Source organism: Gallinula chloropus (assembly GCF_964237585.1).
Source record: "Gallinula chloropus genome assembly, chromosome: 3".
Classification (NCBI taxonomy): Eukaryota; Metazoa; Chordata; class Aves; order Gruiformes; family Rallidae; genus Gallinula; species Gallinula chloropus.
In genome coordinates this window covers 57,776,147-57,795,676 of record NC_140087.1, presented here as the reverse complement: position 1 = coordinate 57,795,676, position 19,530 = coordinate 57,776,147, and the positions used below count along the sequence as shown (strand labels likewise).

Below are 19,530 nucleotides of genomic sequence, written 5' to 3'. Positions count from 1 at the left end.
AAAAAAAAGTTCATCATGGTTATCTACTATTTCATTTACCCCTCTACAAATTCTGTCCTGAAATATTAAATTTACCAACTTTTAAATGCAACATTACAGGTTTCCAAGAAAGAGAGGTCCAAAAATAGCATTTAAAAAAATACACTCACACTTCCACATAATTAGCAGAACTTAGACTTCCATATTAGGGACAAATTTGCAGAACAGTACCTATTCATTAATGTAAGAGTAAGGTTTCCTGAAATATGAACAATAATTTGTTGTACCTAAAGTTACCTTTGTTCACTTATGGATTTGCTTGTTTTAGGTTATTCTTTCAAGAAAACACACTGCAAGTAAAATACCCAAAGCATTTAATTCTTAAAATTATTTCACTGTGGAAAATACTTTGGTCTTTAATCTGAAATTAAGAAACCCCCAAAAAACCCCAGAATAATCTGAGTGTTTATATGGCACCTCAGTATTTACCTGACAAGTAGAAAAACTACAAAAGTATCATCAATTTGCCAGTAGTTTTACAGCTACAATCATCACATGAATGTAGTCCAGAAAATGTCTGAACACAGCCATGGATAGAAACAGATCGAGTTTAATTCCAGGTTATTTACGCACTACTAAATTTCTAAATCCTTATCTACTTCCTTCAAAGTGAAAATGATGGTTGCCCAAACTTCTAGTCTTCTTAGATATCGTCTTAGGTATTACATTCTTCAACCCAGGCAATTTAAGATAAGAGCCCGTGTTTTCGTAAGGGCCGTGTTTTCCACACAAGCTCTTAATGAGCTGTAGCCTTAAGTACTGCAGGAACTAGGTAGGCAGAGTACACAGACTTTTATTTGTGAAAGCTGCCCACAGGCTATGCCAGGAACTGTTTCTCCAGTGTTTCCAAGGGCTTTCTAGGAAGAAATTATAGACATTCGTCTCCTTGTCACCAAGACCTAGGTTATTGTAAAAAGTGGTCAACTGATACCAAGCTGAACCAACAACAGAAACTTGAATTGTTGCGGTTCAGCCAGCCAATAAATTAAGATCTCTAACATGCAAGCCTAAGAAAACTTACTAACACTGTGAGTAAACTTTAGACCAACAGAAATACTTTCTCTCCAAATGGAGATTTGCTATAAAACACACTGAGACAATTTCAAAGGTACCACTCTTCTTGCATTTCCGTCAAGAATTCACGATTATCTCCAGGCAGTTAACTTCTAGGTTTATTTGTTGAAGTCACAGGAGGTGAGAGCTCCCTTTCATCAGCTTTTGGTTCAAGCATTCCAGAGAAAAAAACAACTGCTCTTAACTGACGACTTAAGGTCATGTAAAGGAAATTTTTATTCATAACCATATTTCAGCTTTGTTAAGTTGTGAAAAGTTACGATGACGTTTCCCAATAATAATAGTGGAAAGAAACACACACTGCTTACTACCAAAACAGTCAGGGAAACACCACAACAAAGAATGTAGACAGAATACTTCATGTATAAGCAACTGCAGCACTGCTTTGAAAACTGAAAGGGAAAGGGCAGCTGATTGCCTAAATCAAGCCTCAGCACCTCATGATCACTTTTGAAAGATTCAGGTGATTGTAAACAAGAACACAATGAGCAATTTTCAAAACTTATTATCAGACCCAAGAAAACAACCAAAGGATCTGGCTTCTAAAGACACTTTCATATGTACCATCAAAAGTAGCCAGCCTGTTGCCAAAACCTGCCCAATACTTCCTCTTCTCTCAGTGCCCATGAACTCCCTTCTGGTAGACATCACCTTTTGTTTCCCTTGAATCTGACAGCTTCTCATACTTGTGAATATTTTCTGAAGTGCTTCAGATGATAATCTGCCAATGAGCAGCAAACAGATTTATGAACAGACTAAAAACTGAAATAAGGAATCAATAGCAAACACCTTTGGGTTGTAATATTTCCCATCAGTACCACCTGAACATGAAAGGAATATCTGTCTCACAGCTTAAAGACAAAAGGCTGAGGAATACAGCAAAGAACATACAAGACATACATTGATTTTTGATCGATCAGAAGGTCTTGAAAAGCCTACTGCTAATCAAGCACTTTGCAGTTATCTCTAGCGCTAGAAGTTAAACTCAATCAAAATGGATAAAAATGACATTTCTTATTTAAAACCACTTTAAAAAGCCTGAAAACCTCATGAATACTTGCAGTGTATAACTATGTAACATACATTATTATAAATATATATGTATAAAGCTATAAATATTTTTAATGAGATCAGTACCAATCACTATGCAATCAGGACTGCAATCAGGACTATAGGTAGAAAAGTAGGAACCCTAAGCCAGACCCAACTCAGAAGAGAGGAGTTATGCTTGCAGGGAAACATGTTCCTCTCCCTCCCTCTCATTCTCCTCCAGCCAGGCAAAACTCCCATCTTAGATATCAAGCAAGAGATTTAACACTAGAAAATACAAGATTCTAAAGGAAAAAAAAAAGCAAATTTTAGGGGTATGTGTCACACTTTTTCCAAGAAAGCTGCCTATGCCAGCTCATGTAATTTGTGAGACTTGCTTATAAACAAAAGGGTAACTGTCTTCATACTGCAGTGACAGCCCCACAAGCTTCACCAGGGCATTCCAACGGGTCAGAGCCTGCTCCTAGTATCACAGAGGTTCTAAATAATGAATTACTGCAGACAACTGTAATACTAAGCAGTTATACTGATCAGACATTAGATTAAGAAAAAAAAAAAACAAGACAAAAGTAAAAAAACCCCACCAGACACCAAAGACTGAACATGTGTGTGAAATACAGAAACCCAGAGAGATGCTTTTATAAACAACTGTAACCAAGAGCAGCTATTCTACTACCACAGTGCTGCAACCAAAACATGTCCATCTCTTTGTCTGATTTGAAAAGGTATTCCCACAAAAGCTCTTTGCTGATCAGAGCCCTGGTGAGATTCCCAGTCACACAGAAATGACAGTTAAAAGCAGGCAAGTTTTAACATTAATTCTCCTCAAGGTGCCACACCAGGGTACAATAAAGGAAAAAAGAGGAGAAAGGCAGAGGAAGCACACTTAACACGTCTATTCAGCTATGTTGTTGAGCCACTTATCAAAGGACACCAGTGTTTAGCCTACAGAAAGTCAGGTGGCTGCTTTCAAGTCAAAATACAGGATTGTATTCTGTACAAAAATGTAGAAAACCCACCCATGATATATTAAACCCACACAGGCAATTGTACAAGTGTGAAACTAAAGAAAAATGAGGGAACTGCATCATAAACAACTTACATAAAGAGCAATTTTAACAAGATATACATGACTGACTTAAATCAAGCTCTTCCCAAACAAGCCGAAGATACCTTCTTATCAGAACTCTCTCACTCCCCTGCCTCTTGTGCTCTTTATTCAGAGTAAGGCTTGACATTTTTTCCAAAGTCTCACAGTTTTATTTTTACAGTTGAATTTTGGTTTTTATTACTGCTTCTTTCCCCAGACCCAATTCCTATGAGCTTTGGCACAAGGCTACAAGGCAACAGGACCAGACACCTGACAGATAACTTAACGTAACTAAACACAGAGCAATAAAACTAGTAGGCACAGGTCAACAAAGACTAACTTTTATGAAAGGGTAACCCACATGCAAGTAACATTGATTAATGAGTATTTAAATTCACATCACCTTCTAGAATATTAATACTATTGTACTTGGGTCTTTTCCCTTGAGACGTTTCCTCAAGAAGCAAGCTCTCACAGGTTTATAAAGTAACAACACGCAACTATGACTCTTAAGAGAGCCCCAGAATTCATGGCTCGGTGCTCGACTTCCTGAGAAGCTAAAATAAACCTGGATCAATCTTACTTATTTCATACACATTTTTCAAATTGTATACAACATCCAGCTCAATGTTTTGCAACATCAGAACATACAGGTTACAACAGTAAGATTACACTTTCACGTATGCATCTTTATATAATTTGATTAAATGTTCAAAAGCTGTGAACTACAGCAATAATAATTCCTCCTTATCTGTACTGAAGTAAGCTGAGCAATGCAGACTGAAAACTGTATGCAAGGAATGCGTGAACATAAGTGGAAAAAGAATGGGGAGAGAAAAACAGGCAAAGCTTCATCAGGATGACATTCTGAATCTTAGCAGGAAAGCATCACAGGACCAGAGATAAATTAGTCAATGTCAAAAGACAGTACAATAACATAAATATACTAAGAATACCTGGTAACTGAAAGCCATACTTTGGGGATACAGTATCATGCGTTGTGTGGCTGCTTCATTAACTTAAACATTTTAATAATCAGAAAACTATTGAAAACAATCACTTCTTTGTACTAGGTTCAAACAGAGTGCAACTGCAGCTCTATTTTTGTATTTCCAGCAAATGTTTTTAAAGATAGACTCTGATTCACTTGGGCCAACAAAAACTTCAACCCCAAATTTATTATAAAAGAGATTAAAATTCAAGTTTGTGTTTCTACTAGAAATCTGTATTTTGAGAAACAAAACTTTTAAAATAGCTTTCTAAGCTGGTTGGCACTTGACAATACCTAATATCTCTGAATAAAATTTTGTCTAGAATAGTTTATGGAATCTCCATTATACACTGAACCTCTCAGACTTCACTGGAGTCTGATCTTTAATAACAGACACCCATATTTTGCTTTTAAATGTTAAGAAACAATTTCTGTAACCGCGTATTAGTTGTGATTGGCATCGGTTATGATTTAAAAAAAGATTTCACTCTAAATCAACAAATCTTGATGCATTTACCTACTGAATACAACCAAGAGTACCCATTTACTGGTGTGGACTAAAGACTCAGAACTCAAGGCACCTAGAAAATTTTTTTCTTTTTTCCCTCCAACTTTAAAAGAAATTGGGGTCAACCATATGCAGCAGTTCTTGCAGAGTGCCAGACACACAAATGTAATTCTCTGCTTATAAACTTAAGAAGGTGAAAGCTGCATAACACATCCAAAAAGTTCACCAAATCCCAACATAACATATCCTTAAAGAGTTGGGTCTAACCCCTTGAAAAAGCACAAGAAAACAAAGTCTAGTGAAGGAGTGTCCTACTTGGCCAGAGAAGTATTAGGAGGTTTCACAGAGCCCTTTCCAACAGGCAAGCTGCAAAAGGAATAACTTCCAAAAAGAAGTGCACCACTAAACAAGCACCATCTTCAGTTGTTTGCTTTGCCTTTCCAAGACAGGGATCAATGTAAATCCATGTATTCTCTATCAGATGCATCCAAGCCCACTTAAATGACAGATTCATTTGAGCTTTCCTATCACAGCTACTACTACACTACCATTTGAGCTGCCAGTTTGCTCACAGCTGATGTGGACTTCCCCTGCCCTTCTCTAAGCCCTCTTTTAGGAATGACTTACAGTAAACAGGGCAGCTGACAACGCTCCATCCTACGGAAAATTTCTCTCACCACACACAATTTTGTTTTCCTTCCATCTTAGTACCTGCCAGTAACTAGCAGAGTCACAGAAATTATCCCTGTAGATTAATGACAAGCTCACTTGAGTGCAAAAACCAAAATAACACCATAGCCATTTGGGGTGCTGGATGGAGGTGGGCAGAAGGGGAAAGCGAAAAGCTGTAAAGGACCAGTGATTCTCACTGCCACCTACCCTGGTCCCTGACTAAAAACATCAGGGGATTTTGAAATTCAGCTCCTCCATTTTACAGAAAGATTCAAGTGATGAAATTCTGCACAAAATAATATGGAGTCTATCTCATAATTGTGTTAATGTCATGGAAATAACTTAACTTTTCTACTTAAATTGCCCTCAGACAGCAAATTTCTTCAGTGACTTGCAACATAACATACCTAGAAGCAATACTGCTTTGCAATCTGTCTATTGGACAAAGTTTTAACGGGGAAATTTCACTAAGGATTAAAACCAGTTTTGTGCAGTGGAATACAAGGCACACAGCATACCTAAAATGTTTTTAAAAAAAACTTCTGTTGTTTGACATTTTAAAGTTAATTTTTAAAAAAAACTTCTTAAAAGATTAAAGAGTCACACTCATAAAAAGGACTAGACTTCAATTAGTGAAAATATCCAAGTCAATATAGCAATACCCCTGTTACTCCTTCAGAGCGTGCAGCCCACAACCGTTAACGCTAATCAAACACTCCGTCAGTGCCACGGTACCAGAGGACATAGGGTAACTCACATTTAGATTGTTCTGAAAAGACTGCAAGCCTTTGAGAAGTGGAGAGGGAGGCAAAAGGGAGGTTATGTTTTTGTTTCATACTTAAAACATTACCTCCCTTGTTAATCAAAAACATTCTGTACATTCCTTCATCTTTGAAAGTAACCGTTAAAGCAGACCTATCTAGCTCTTTAAAAAAGAAAAAAAGTGAGGTAATAAGTTGTGAATCAAAGTGTTCCCTTCCAAATAAAACATCTGCAAGGGTAAAGGGGAAAAGTAACTTTTAATAGAACAGCAGATAGGTAATCAAATGCCCTGGTTCAACAGGGAGTAACAATTATGTGCACAGAGATTGAGATTTGTCCTTGCAGCATTTAATCCTGCTCATATTGTGCAATTCAGCCCAGCTCGGTCAGAGCAACCGCGGCTCGACTCCCACTAGATGGAAAATTCTACACAGGCTTAAGTGAAACTCTTCAAAAGCCCAATTTGAATTCTTCCTGCTAAACCTGGCTTTGTTCAGAGAACTGCTCGATTGCTTGCAAACAAAATAAGTATTCTGTTCATCCTCTCAGAGCAACAAATGAATGCCACTTTGTTGTGGCACTGAGCCCTGGAAATATGGGTTATATTCTTCCACATAAGTGGTCTCTTTCCTTGACAGTGGTACAGCAATAGAAATGTAAAAATCTCACAGTAAAACCAAGGCAATTAACATTTTACAACTGCACTGGGCAATGTAATAAAACGTATACCTAGATGTTATATAATACTATACTACATTGAACAATTCAAATGAACAGTTAATATATACAATTTAATGCCTTGATGCACAGGGCCTTTGGAACCAGGCCTTCTCTCTAAATGATTACTTCACAATAATCTTCATTTACACCTTCTAAAGAACAAATAAATGAGCAGGAAAGGATTATTATTTTAGATCATCTGCTCCTGGAGAATGGAAAGTAGGAAGGGAAATAGAAGGGAAAAAGAGCAGCATATTTATCTTACCCAGGTAAATCGCCCCTATGTATTCCAACTAAAGCAGCCAGAGTGAGCTGAAAACAATCCTGGTAGTCATGGAACGAAGCTCTAAGAGCTGCACACAGAAATACTGCCAGTAACAGCATGCTGAGGTATATCATAAATACATATATTTCCCCCTGCAGAATCCTTGGTATTGTCCCCCAGCAGGCATAGCAAAGCACTGGCATTTTTAGGCAACTCATCAGAAAATGTATGTCTGTACACCCACATACAATTTTCTGCTTGGAATATACAAGAATTTTATTCTAGGTTTATACCAGCATCCACAGCACTTACTGACAAATTCCACGGAAAGGAAATGTAGAAAATAACATCTTCATCTGCCACACCACTCCTTTTCTGGAGTGCTGTTAAACAAAGGTAGGTCCAACAGTACAGGTCCCTTCAGTATTCTGGGTTCTTCTTTTAAAGATTTTTTTTAAATTATTTTTCTCCCCACATCTTCTCAATGGATTTAAATAACCCCAAGAGAATAACCTAATTAAGTGCTGATAGTTACTTTGCTGGTGTATGTACCTTGCAAAAAGTAGTGGTCATAACAGAAACATAAAAGACAAGGCTCAAAAGCTCTAGCAAGAAGCTTAGAACCAGCTAATAATCTATCAATGGAACCATGCTGAAACATCCTCCCTGTCTACTCTGCCCTGGTCAGGCCCCACCTGGAGTATTGTGTCCAATTCTGGGCTCCCTGGTATAATAAAGACAGGGATCTCCTGGAGAGAGTCCAGAGAAGGGCTACGAAGATGATTAAGGGCCTGGAGCATCTCCCCTATGAGGACAGGCTGAGTGAGCTGGGACTGTTCAGCCTAGAGAAAAGAAGACTAAGGTGGGACCTTATTAATGTTTATAAATATCTTAAGCATGGGATGCAGGGGGAAATGGCCAGCCCCTTTTCAGTGGTCTGTGGAGACAGGACAAGGGGCAATGGCTGCAAGTTAGAGCACAGGAAGTTCTGCACCAACATGCAGAAGAACTTTTTCACAGTGAGGGTGACAGAGCCCTGGGACAGGCTGCCCAGGGAGGTGGTGGATCCTCCCTCTCTGGAGATATTCAAAACCCGTCTGGACGCCTATCTGAGTGATATGAGCTAGGGAGCTGCTTGGGTAGTGGGGTTGGACCCAATGATCTCTGGAGGTCCCTTCCAACCCCTACGATTCTATGATTAGATTAGAAAGTAAAAATAATAAATAAGCATGTACTGGTGTATTTACAGGCATAAAACCAGAGATAAATCTATTAATGCAATCAACAGTTTTAAATGTTTCCCTCAAAAAAATTTAAGATTCAAATACGTTCAAAAGTAAAAAAATTTCAACTGTTAAACACTCTCAGTACACTTTTTTCCTCTTAAGAAAAAAAGGGTAAATTATTCTTGAAAATTCAAAAATACACAGAAAGAAGCAAAGAGATACATCATGTGAAGAATAAGCAGAACAATCTATCATTATGTTCTAACATAAACAGTAGTCTAAAATAAAAATTGGAAGATCTTAGGATAACAACTACTTTATCTTATTTCACTACTAAAGGAGCAAGATTATGTACAGAACTTTCTCACTACTGCTCTTAAGCCTTCACAACAGACAGCAAGACATCCTCTCAAATACTGATTAGGCACTGATTCTCCTCACCCACCACAACCCTGTTCCCTTATCAGGCTCCCCATCCCACACCAGTTGCATATAGAACAGCAAAAATATCTGCTGAGTATCTTGATGTAATCACTATATAAATGAAAGTTACACTGTATAAGAAACTTGAGGTCATCCTAAAAACATATTAGATATAGGCTAAATCCATAGCTTTGTTTTATATACATATATATATATATGGACAGGGAGAGACACATATGCACATCTGCATACCTATATATTAGCCATTACTTTTATGTATTACAAACAATCATTCTGCAGGACAGAAACACCCACTGGAAAGTTGTAGCACAGATCTTGCGCTGTTGGTCAAGCCCATCAGGTTTCAGCTACGCTCACCGTGTCAGCAATTACATCGTACAGCATTTGCAATGAAGACTTGCAAGCAAGTCCTCCATTGCCTTCCATGAGCTGAAATTCTTTCTAATCCCCCCAAATAGGCATTATTCATGTAGGGTAGTCCAAAGATTCAAGAAAGAATTCTGATCACATGGAAAACCACTAAAAAAACCCCAACAAACCACCTTACTTTATAATAAAGGGGACAAAGGGTGCCATGCTGAGTGCTGAGTAAGTGCCATCCATTGGAGACGGATACAGCCTTCCCAGGATTAAAAGCAGAAGGAACAAGCTTGGATGGATTTTCAACTCTTCGGCTTCACTAAAATAAAACATAAAAACATTAAAAAGCAATCAATATTTGATGAGAAAAGCATCCTTCTTCATGAGAGTATCAAGACTCATACACACACACACACACTACCCTTCTGTATTACTGGTTCATGCTTAAGGAGGTATGCTAGGGTGATCATTGCAAGGAAGCACAAACCCCACTGGGATCAATCATGGGACCCCATTCTCCTATGGCACCACTGGGGACCCCTGGCTGAAGGCACTTTAGGCTGTGCTGCCTTCACTTCCTACCAAGCCTCCTTTAAGCCTAACTATGGTGAGAAGCCTTTGCGTTTAATTAACGTTAAAACCCAACACTGAGCATGTTTCACTGGGAACTGAGAAAGCCCAGTTACAAAAAAACGTCTTTTTCAGCTTGGAAGGAAATATGTATTTAGCAACTAGCAGGCTTTATTAAAAAATAGTTCTTGTCATTGACAGCAAGTGGCTAGTATTCATCGTGTAAAAAAATTAAATAATCAGAAATCCAACTAAGAAATCAACATTTCTTCATTTAATTCATGTTTAATAGTAAGATACAAGCCTTGATACTCATTCAAAAAAAACCCCAAAACATTCAAGGGCAATACTTTAAGGCTGCAGCTTCCAATTTTTTTCAGTTAGAGTTCCCAAAATTTTGTCAGGTAAAGCTGCACAGAATATACACACCCTCTTTTCTTAGAGCAGAGAACGCAAAGCATGCAGTGACTGGTGAACTCCTGCTCCAAAGTGTCCACCTCAAAGTGTCATTCCAGAGACAGCTGAACCTTGCCCATAAATCAGCTGCTGAACTTCCACAGTTTATACCATAGCATTTTAAGAAAAAAAAAACAAAGCCAGTACTGGTTTACTTTAAAGTTCATGAACCTGGGGGTAACAGCATCAGCGTCATCACAAACTGTATCATCTGCATTGATCAAATTGGAGCTCTCAGCCACCATTTGCGGAGCCCTCAAGAGATCAGGGACCTTCCCCAGAGTCACTGTGTCACTAGCTGGAAAGCATTTCTTTAGGGTTATGTGAGGCTTACAACCCCATCTCACTTAAACATGTTAGGAAGTCTCATTGTTAAACCTGAGACATCATCAAACACAGTTTCTGTCTTTCCCTGAAAAAAAAAGAGTATGTTCTTTAACATCTGTTCCCAGGAAGACAGCAACTGCAAATCAGTTATCAGTGATCTGTACTCCAGAGGATCACTGAAGCCTGCAAAGTTATAGGAAAAAGCCTTGGCAAAAGGCTACATCATTTCAAGAAACACTGATGTAAAGAACAACATTAGGGTATGTATGACACAAGCCAGTTTCATCTTTTCATTGCACTTTGTATTTCCAAGCTTCCTGAGACATTGTCTTACCTGTTCAAAGTATTGGTTACAACCTCCAACTGCTTGAGAAGGAAAGGATAGAGACTTGGAAACCGAGAGAAAAACTCCCTTCCTGTCATTCTAGAGAAGGGAATGAAAAATGAGTTACAATTAGCATTCAGCAGTAATTTTGCACTCAAAATACCAGTTCAATACTTAGATTTCAGATGCTACAGCAAAGCGAGCGAGCCAGAACCACCACACACACAGGATGAGCTCCCTTCAAGCGAGGCAAAGTGTTTCACAGTTTACACAAGTGAAGTAACTCTGTATGTGTGCACACCAACACAGGCAGCTAAACTGGTTGGGCCTTTTTGGGAAAAAAATTGGATCTTAGTCCCTTAATCACACCAAAAAGAAAAGATGCAGCAGCGAAAATTCCAGCACAACTTTAACAACATTCTGGTTGAACAGGAGAGAACTACACTTGCTTTAGTATGGTTCGTGAACTAACTGCTAAAATATATTTAATATACATGTACTAAAAGATGCTCATATTTTACTGACACTGAAAAGCATCCCAGAATAGTAACTTGCAGACAACCTGTAATCCACAGCAGCAAAAGCATCTGACCTCTTTACATGGTGTTGCTTTCCAGCACATGGCAGTGGTGGCATTTCCCGGCCACATTTTTGCTTCTATAGCTGTAGCAACCACATTCAAAATAGAGCAGAACACTGATACCTCTCCAACTCATCACTAGCCAGAATTTAATAAGGCAGCATAGGTCAAGCCACAACAAACAAGTCATCCAAGCTAAAAAAAAACAAGTAAAAATCTTCTGCATTTACTTTTATTACCTCTGGCCAGATAAAGGATGGCTTCATTGTTTATAGGAAACCACTTAGCATCATAGAAGCAAGACTTATTTAAACGTTAGCATGGCAAGGTTCTAACTAGACATACATGCTAAGCAGATAAAACAGACTTCTTTTAAAAATAAATAAAAAGCCAATCATTTAGAAGAAGAAAGCCAACTGTAGAGTTTGGTTGCTGTACCATCAACCAAGATAAATAAGTACATGTTAGCACGACTCCAATGCAAAGCTTCAGCAGTTAGATCCAGCTCTAGAAAAATAAAATTATGAGATGGCCAGATAGAATGTGTGCAAAAGTAAGCACATACGGAAAAAAAAATCATGCAAGAGTAAGTCAGCACATGGTAAACATCAGCACAGCTTCTTCCAGCACTCAGCCAACGTAATGTGCCTTGGTCACAGGATAAACACAGCAAAACCAGAGCGCTAGATGGAAACAAATGTTCAGAGAGATACAGGAACCTTTTCTGGAGGCACATAAGAATGGCAGAGTGAAATGCTGTAACTAAAATCATGGCCAAGGATTCTACAAGAGCTGCTGCAACTGCAAAAGATTTCAGTTTAAAAATTTAGATGGAAGCATTTGAAACGTGAATGAATATAAACTGAAGCACTAATGAGGATGGTATAAAAACAAAGTGATACTGCCTATTAAAGCAGAAAACACACATCATTTCTTATCACACAATCTCAAAGTGTCTGCCTGACACAAAATGTTCCTAATATCCTGAATTCAGATTCCAAAATTGCACTTCCAGCTCATCTAACAGCTTCTTCAAAGCAAAAACCTCCATACATACAATTAACAAACTGAAGATGTGCATATCTGAGACAGCACAAAACATAAGATCTTGATACATTATGTAAGAAAATGTATCAAGTCAAACAGCCCACCTTGCTATGTGTTCATATGTAAAACGTTAAAAATTCCTTTAAAATATAAATTTAAATAAATCAAATTTAAAAAACACTGTGATACCTTCATCCTGTGCCACTGAGCACATTGAGCTAAGAGTTTCCTATGGAATATATGGCCACTGGTTAGAGGCTTAAGAGAGAACTACATACAAGTAACATCTCTCAAACATTTTTGAACAGGACCTTTTCCAATATATAAAAAATTCAGTAACCCAAGTTTAAATCAATATTTAATAAGAGGACTGAATATTCTTACAAAGACTTGAAATTCTTTGCAATTAGTGTGGTTTCATGAATCTTTTTGACAGGGGAAGAAAACGATCACTACTATTGAAGTGGGTAACTTACATAACCTCCCACTTGGTATACCGCTCCGCAGGTTACATGAGGGGGAAGGCAGTCTAATCAAAACCATTAATCAGTGGTATCTGCAGGAAAGATGCCCAAAGGCATTTTCAAGGAAGGGAGAAAAAAAAGAAAGGAATAAAGACACAACTGCCTAAGCAGACTGGTTGCTGAGGGATGATTTCATAGGGCCTCCAGTTCAGCAAGGAAGCAGGAAAGACTACACATTAGCAGAAGTACTGCAAAAGGAAAAGGTATTTTCAAAACACTGACTGAAGTGTGAATCCACTGCCTGGAGATGTCAAGCAGGGAGATGTGCAACTGGAGAATGAGCAGAGAGCAAAACTGCTACTCAAAGCACGGATCTATTTAGCTGGTCCATTTTTGATGACTAACCACACTTGTTGCTCCTGGAAACGTGTATCATAGAATCGTAGGGGTTGGAAGGGACCTCCAGAGATCATCAGGTCCAACCCCCCTGCCAAAGCAGCTCCCTAACTCATATTGCAGATAGTCATCCAGACGGGTCTTGAATATCTCCAGAGAAGGAGACTCCACCACCCCCCCGGGCAGCCTGTCCCAGGGCTCTGTCACCCTCACTGTGAAAAAGTTCTTCCCCATGTTGGTGCGGAACTTCCTGTGCTCCAACTTGCGGCCATTGCCCCTTGTCCTGTCTCCACAGACCACTGAAAAGGGGCTGGCTGATTCTCCCTGCATCCCATGCTTAAGATATTTATAAACATTGATTAGGTTCCCTCTTAGTCTTCCAGGCACACCCAAGTATTTGTGTATAGTAACCAAGACTGGAACAACAAAGGAACACAATGGTCTGCTTTTCAAAAACGTTCATGACAAAGGCTCATATTTGCTATTAATTTCATTAAAAATGCACTGCCTAGAAAAAAAACCACTATCAACATTTTAAGATTTGGCTTGTGCATGTCAGTGATATAAACTGCCTCACGTGTGTGTGCGCGCACACACACACACACACGTTAGACTCTGCAACTAATAAGGATCCCTGTCTGTAAAAGAACGCAAGTCCTTGATGTATCAACTAAGCCTGGACTGAAACAATCCAAGAGTCACTGCTAGCAGTTCTCACAAAATAAAATTTTTCCTCCTTTTCTACGATGTATCTGACACGGAATGATAGATTTAAGTTAAAAATACAGATAACTATCTTTCCATTAGTCATCAGCACAGTTCAAACAGATTTTTGGCAGCGTAGCTACCATAATTAAATCCTTAAAACCAGCATTTTGCAGATCACGAGATTCTACATCTCTTCACCCTAAAACACATTTATAAGAAAAGTAATTGGAAAGAGCCTTGAGACACTATTATTTTTCCCCATGGCCAGCTGAAAATATTTTTATATTGCTTCAGAGCTCATCTCTCAAAGTCTGTCCAACCACAGGCTCTATAATTGTTTTTTCTTTTTTCCTGTTAGTAACCAACAATCCTGAATCTCACAGGGGATTACTGAGACCTAAACAGTGGACTAGAGGAAGGTTATTTACTGAAATAGGAAGTACTGCAATGAAACAGATTATCATTGGGCTGATAACGTTTACAATAAAATCCCTCTTCCCCAGTGTAAAATGTCGTTTAAGTATATAGTTAAAATGATGCTTAATGTCAAAAGGTTGAGAGATAAACTAATGGAAGTACTTATATCCTCCTAAATTCACTTGTAAAAATAATTTGTAAACTGTATATGCAGAGAATACTGTAGTACATAAATAGGAAGATGCAGTATTTACACATCTGATACTCTGCAGTTTGACAATGTTAATGCTCTGTCATATTCAAGCAGTTGTTCTGCAGAAAAGTGAAATGACTGTATTGGAGGACAACCCACTCATAAAAGGTTCCATTTGATGGCTAGAGACAGCAGTCATGTTCAGTGCTTTTCAGAAGACTGACACAGAGTGTTTACGTAAAAAGGGAGACACGTATGAGTTTCCTTCTCATTTCCACTCAGGTTTCACACCTGAAGAGATGTTCCATAACAAAAACCAGTCATACAGGGTATGACTTCTGTACCATACCATACAGAACCAAGCTACGCCCACCTTTTAACTATTCTCTGCATGCCCTTGAGTCAAACAAACTCTACGTCACTTTTGTCTATGTAAGAGGGAAAGAAGATTGTGATGACAGTAAAATGTTATTTCACAGAATAGAGAGTACATTTAAATAGTCATGGAGTTACTCTGAAGGCATGTGATGCTACAAAGGACAGAATTTCATTTCTAGCAGTAAATCTTCGGAAGACAAACCACAGCTGAGTTATCAAAATCAGAAACTAGTTTTAGGAATAAAAATTACAAACAAAACAAACAAACCCTCCCTCCAACAACCTAACATAACTGAAAGCGGACTGCAAATCTCTAAAACTTTAAGGAAAAGTCTATTTTAAGCAGGGACAAGAATATAGTTTACAGTGTTGAAAATACTTCTTTAGGAAAAATGCAAAAAAAAAAAAGCCAGTTCTACTTTTTTTCTGAAATAACCTAAACTAGAAGCCCTTAATATAATCTTGATTGCTAGTAGGTCTTCCACTCATTCATTCATTCAGCACCAGGCCGTTAGCTTTATCACTTCGCAGAGTAGATCCCAAGGTGACTTAAAGTAAGCAAAAAATCATGTACTTGCACATCTTCCTTTCATCTGCTTTGCTTGTGAAGACAATTGCTATCAAAGTTTTAGGACCAAATTAATAAATGCTGATGAAAACTGTGACATCTCCAGTCATTATACATTATGTTTGAGTAGCGACATGATTCTGCATAATGCAGGGGTTAGTAGCTATGCTTACTTTACTAGTGTCTTTCTAAATACATATCCCATCTTTATGCATAACAACTGTGTAAATGATTTAACTGCATTTGACGAAATACATTTTAAAATAAAACCATGGATGTTGCCATTTTCTTTTTCAAGCTGTGCTGTACACTTAAGAAAACACTCCAGGAGATTAAAATTCTACTGTGACATTGGGGCATATGTATCATTTTACTGTGACATGTGTCAAAGATTATCTGCTTCTGTTCTTTCATTTATTTTTCAGAACTGTAGGCTTTATAACCTTGTATGCTGCTTTTAGTAACTGACATGTTAAAGAACATTTGCAGTAAATATATTTGAGTTTAGCATAGGTGAGATTTAGAGAACGAATTTGAGGGCAGTGAGGGTCTCTGCTGGTTTTTTTGAACATAAATACTGTTAAAATCTCAGGTCAGCTGACAAATGCCTGGTCAGATCTGCAACGGGCAAAACCCGAGTATTTTTTAAAAGAAAAGCAGAATTGAAGCATGAAAAAAACAATACAGCCAAACACATTTAGAGAGATCAAGACCAGGAACATCATTTTTGATGAAATCACCTAAGTCCATTTTTAACTGACTCCAGTAAAATCTAGTCTTGTTATACCAATCCCTACAGTGGAATCATTAGCCATAATACACAGACGATCCTTCATGTTAAAGAGCAGTAACAGAATCCCATGTACTCCTTGCAAGTATAATTGTTGTTGAAACAATTCAAAAAACAGGACTGAATTTAGCAAAACTATCATTCAGAATGAAAGATTTATAAGGATAATCCACATTTTACATATTTGCTTCTTTTGAATTAATTAAACTACAAAAAAACCCCCTTCAAACCCAGCGTAGCTTAACTAGACTAACTTCACAGGCTAGTTTTTAGTTCATCATTTTGACATTTCTGTTCTTTCCCTGACCTTTATCACTTGGCAGGCAGTTAAAAAGAGAACAGTTACAGATAGAGGGACTAAGATAAAGAAGTATACTGTGCAAAACTGTTAGAAACTAGATTCTGCAAACCTCATCCACACTTTATCCACGGATGGTAAAAATACTTCAAGACAAAGAACTAAACCAGCTCTTAGTCACACAAGCTTCCTGAATGTTATCTGTTCTCTCCACAAATGACATATTTGAAATTGACTCTTTTTTTTAAAAAAAAAAAACCTCAAAATGTGCTTCTAAGTAAAAAGCAGGACAGCTCCAGCATGCAGCTGAAATCCAGTTCTCACGCGTTTCATTCAGAGTTAAAAAAAACCCCACGGGCTTTCTGAGCAACACAAATAAGAACAGGAAGCAGGCATCAGCCTGCAACATAGTCTGACGTAACATCTACCCAAGGTCCACTGTGCAACTACACTTTTGGTTTAACAGATTAAAAACTCTAGTGTAACCTCTGTGGGTGCTAGGAAAATACCTGTCATGCTGCAATTACCCTAATTAATGCTATTAGATAATATAGGTAAATTATAGAAGTAACAGGACTTAAAGACCCAAAAAGGACGTTTCAAGTCAGTTATCGGTGGACCTAATCCATTGTTAGGACCAATATTATTATTATTATTATTAGTTCAACTGAAGACCACTGTAAGAGAGTCAGCAGTGTGCCAATGAAAATACAACGATGAAAAAAAAGTTATGAGGCATTGTCTCCAAGAGGGAAGATTAAAGCACTATGAAACACCACCAGGTATCCTGAGAACCCAGATACTATGACATGAAATAACATGAAATTATTAGTCACACAAAAAGATTGCATACACAAGGACTAATTAAAAAATGTTTTACAGCTTAGGAGTTCATCAGCTAGAAATAACAAAAGGATCCATGCATATTAGTTGGTACCTTGGATCCCTCATCAAGAGAGCAAAGGGTAAACATGATTCTGCAGCACATCAATCCTGCTACAGTCAGTACGTACACCACTCTCCAACAGTCAGGTGGAATGTAAGCTGGAACACATAACAGCTAACTTCCACTTCAGATGCCTGAAAAAAGCTGCTCACATAACCAATAGAAAATAGAAAGCAAATTTGCTGAGAGGAGATTTAAAGACCTCGGCTTGTTTCATCTGGCAAAGTTAATACATATGGGATATATGGCTGGCATCCACAAATACCTCAAGGGAAACATCAGGAGGGAAAATAATTATTTAAAATAAAGGACAATGCTGGCATAAGAACAAATGAATATTAAATGGCCATGAATAAATAAATATCCACTGCAAGTTAAGTTTCTAATGATCAAAGCAGCAAAATTCTTGAGAAGTTTTACTTGGGAAGGTGGCATTCAGGGAGTCTTCCTGCAGAAATACAGGGAGAAAGCAAATAGGTTTTAAGATGCAACTTGATCGGTTAATAAAGGGAAGAGCATTAGCAAGGTTGTTTACGAAGCCAACTGAGTCAACATACCAGCAAGACCCTGTGCTCCTGTGATTTTGTGACGTGCTGATCTGCATGGGAATTCAGATGCTTTCTTAAACATATGCAGATGAACTGTTGCTGATAAGAATTACATAAAAGATTAGCAACTGGTGATTTTCAAACCTCTCCCTTGATGTCATCAGTCAGACTAAGTCTCCATGCAAGCAGATTCCAAAAAGCATACTGGATGAGCATGGAAAAATTTCTAGAACTTCTTTTCACAAGTTCCATGCACCCAGTTACAACTATTAAAAACCTGGTTGTACTTCACTCCTTTTTAAACAAAATTGAAGCCTGCTGTGTGTTTCTGAAAGGGTAAACAGGTGGCTTACACCTCTAGAAAAAAACAAAGCACACAGAAAAACCTCCAAAAGAGTTGCAGTTTCACTTGACTTGAGAAAAGAGTAGAAAAATGTCTCATAAAATGACCCCCATGCTACTTAAGGGCTCCAAACTTACTAGGTTTCAGAGTTTCACACCCATAAAGAAGTCTTTGACAGAGAAACCAACCTAAACAAACTGGTTGATAAATGCAGAGAATCCAAGAATCTGGTGAGCATTCAAATAGATTAAACTAGACAGATTTGTGACAAATGACATAAGAATTCTCTTTTTTAAAATAATTCTCAGAATCTCTTCTTTCTTACTTCTTAGGGAAGGCAGATAAGCTACATTTTTATTGAGGCAGAAAAGTTTAAAATGGACTAGAAAATGCTGTACTCATCAAACCTGCTCAGCTTCACTCAGCTTTCTCATTTGGAAGCTAAGAGAATATAATTTGGATAAACAAAGCATTTGAGCTGGACCACCAAGCCCAAAGGGTATATCAGTGGGTCTGCGCTACACTGTTGGTTGGTAACTAGTGGAGTACTCCACTGATCAATTCTGGGGCCTCTACATCCCTCAACATTCTTATCAACACCTTGTTTAATAAGATAGAATTCAACCCCCAACCCCGATTTGTGGACGACACAGAATCAGGGGGAGTGGAGGAAACACCAAACTAGCAGCTCAGTCTAGACAGAGATTGAGAAACTAGATGCTTGGGCCAACAGAAACCTCATGCAGCTCAGTGAGGAGAAACACTAAAGTTTGCACCTGGGCTAAATAACCCTGAGCACCAGCACAGGCTGAAAACCAACTCCCTCAGGAACAGCCTCATAGGAAAGAACCTCAGGGTTACAGTGGATGCTCAGTATGAGCCAACCGCACGTCCTCGCCGCAAACAGAGCAAACCAGATACTGTGTTCATCAGGATGAATACGGCAGCAGATCAGGAGAAGTTATTACCCTCCTA

General features: G+C 38.2%; 1 protein-coding gene across 1 annotated transcript in view; it reads right to left on the bottom strand.

The window, feature by feature from the left end:
• Nucleotides 1-19,530, bottom strand: part of THADA (THADA armadillo repeat containing) — a gene marked incomplete at its 5' end in the record, with an annotated part of 160,269 nt that overhangs the window by 94,444 nt on the left and 46,295 nt on the right. The window contains 2 exons of the mRNA XM_084260975.1: nt 9,389-9,520; nt 10,889-10,978. Of these exons, the coding sequence (XP_084117101.1) occupies nt 9,389-9,520; nt 10,889-10,978 (222 nt within the window). The remainder of the gene's footprint in view (nt 1-9,388; nt 9,521-10,888; nt 10,979-19,530) is intronic.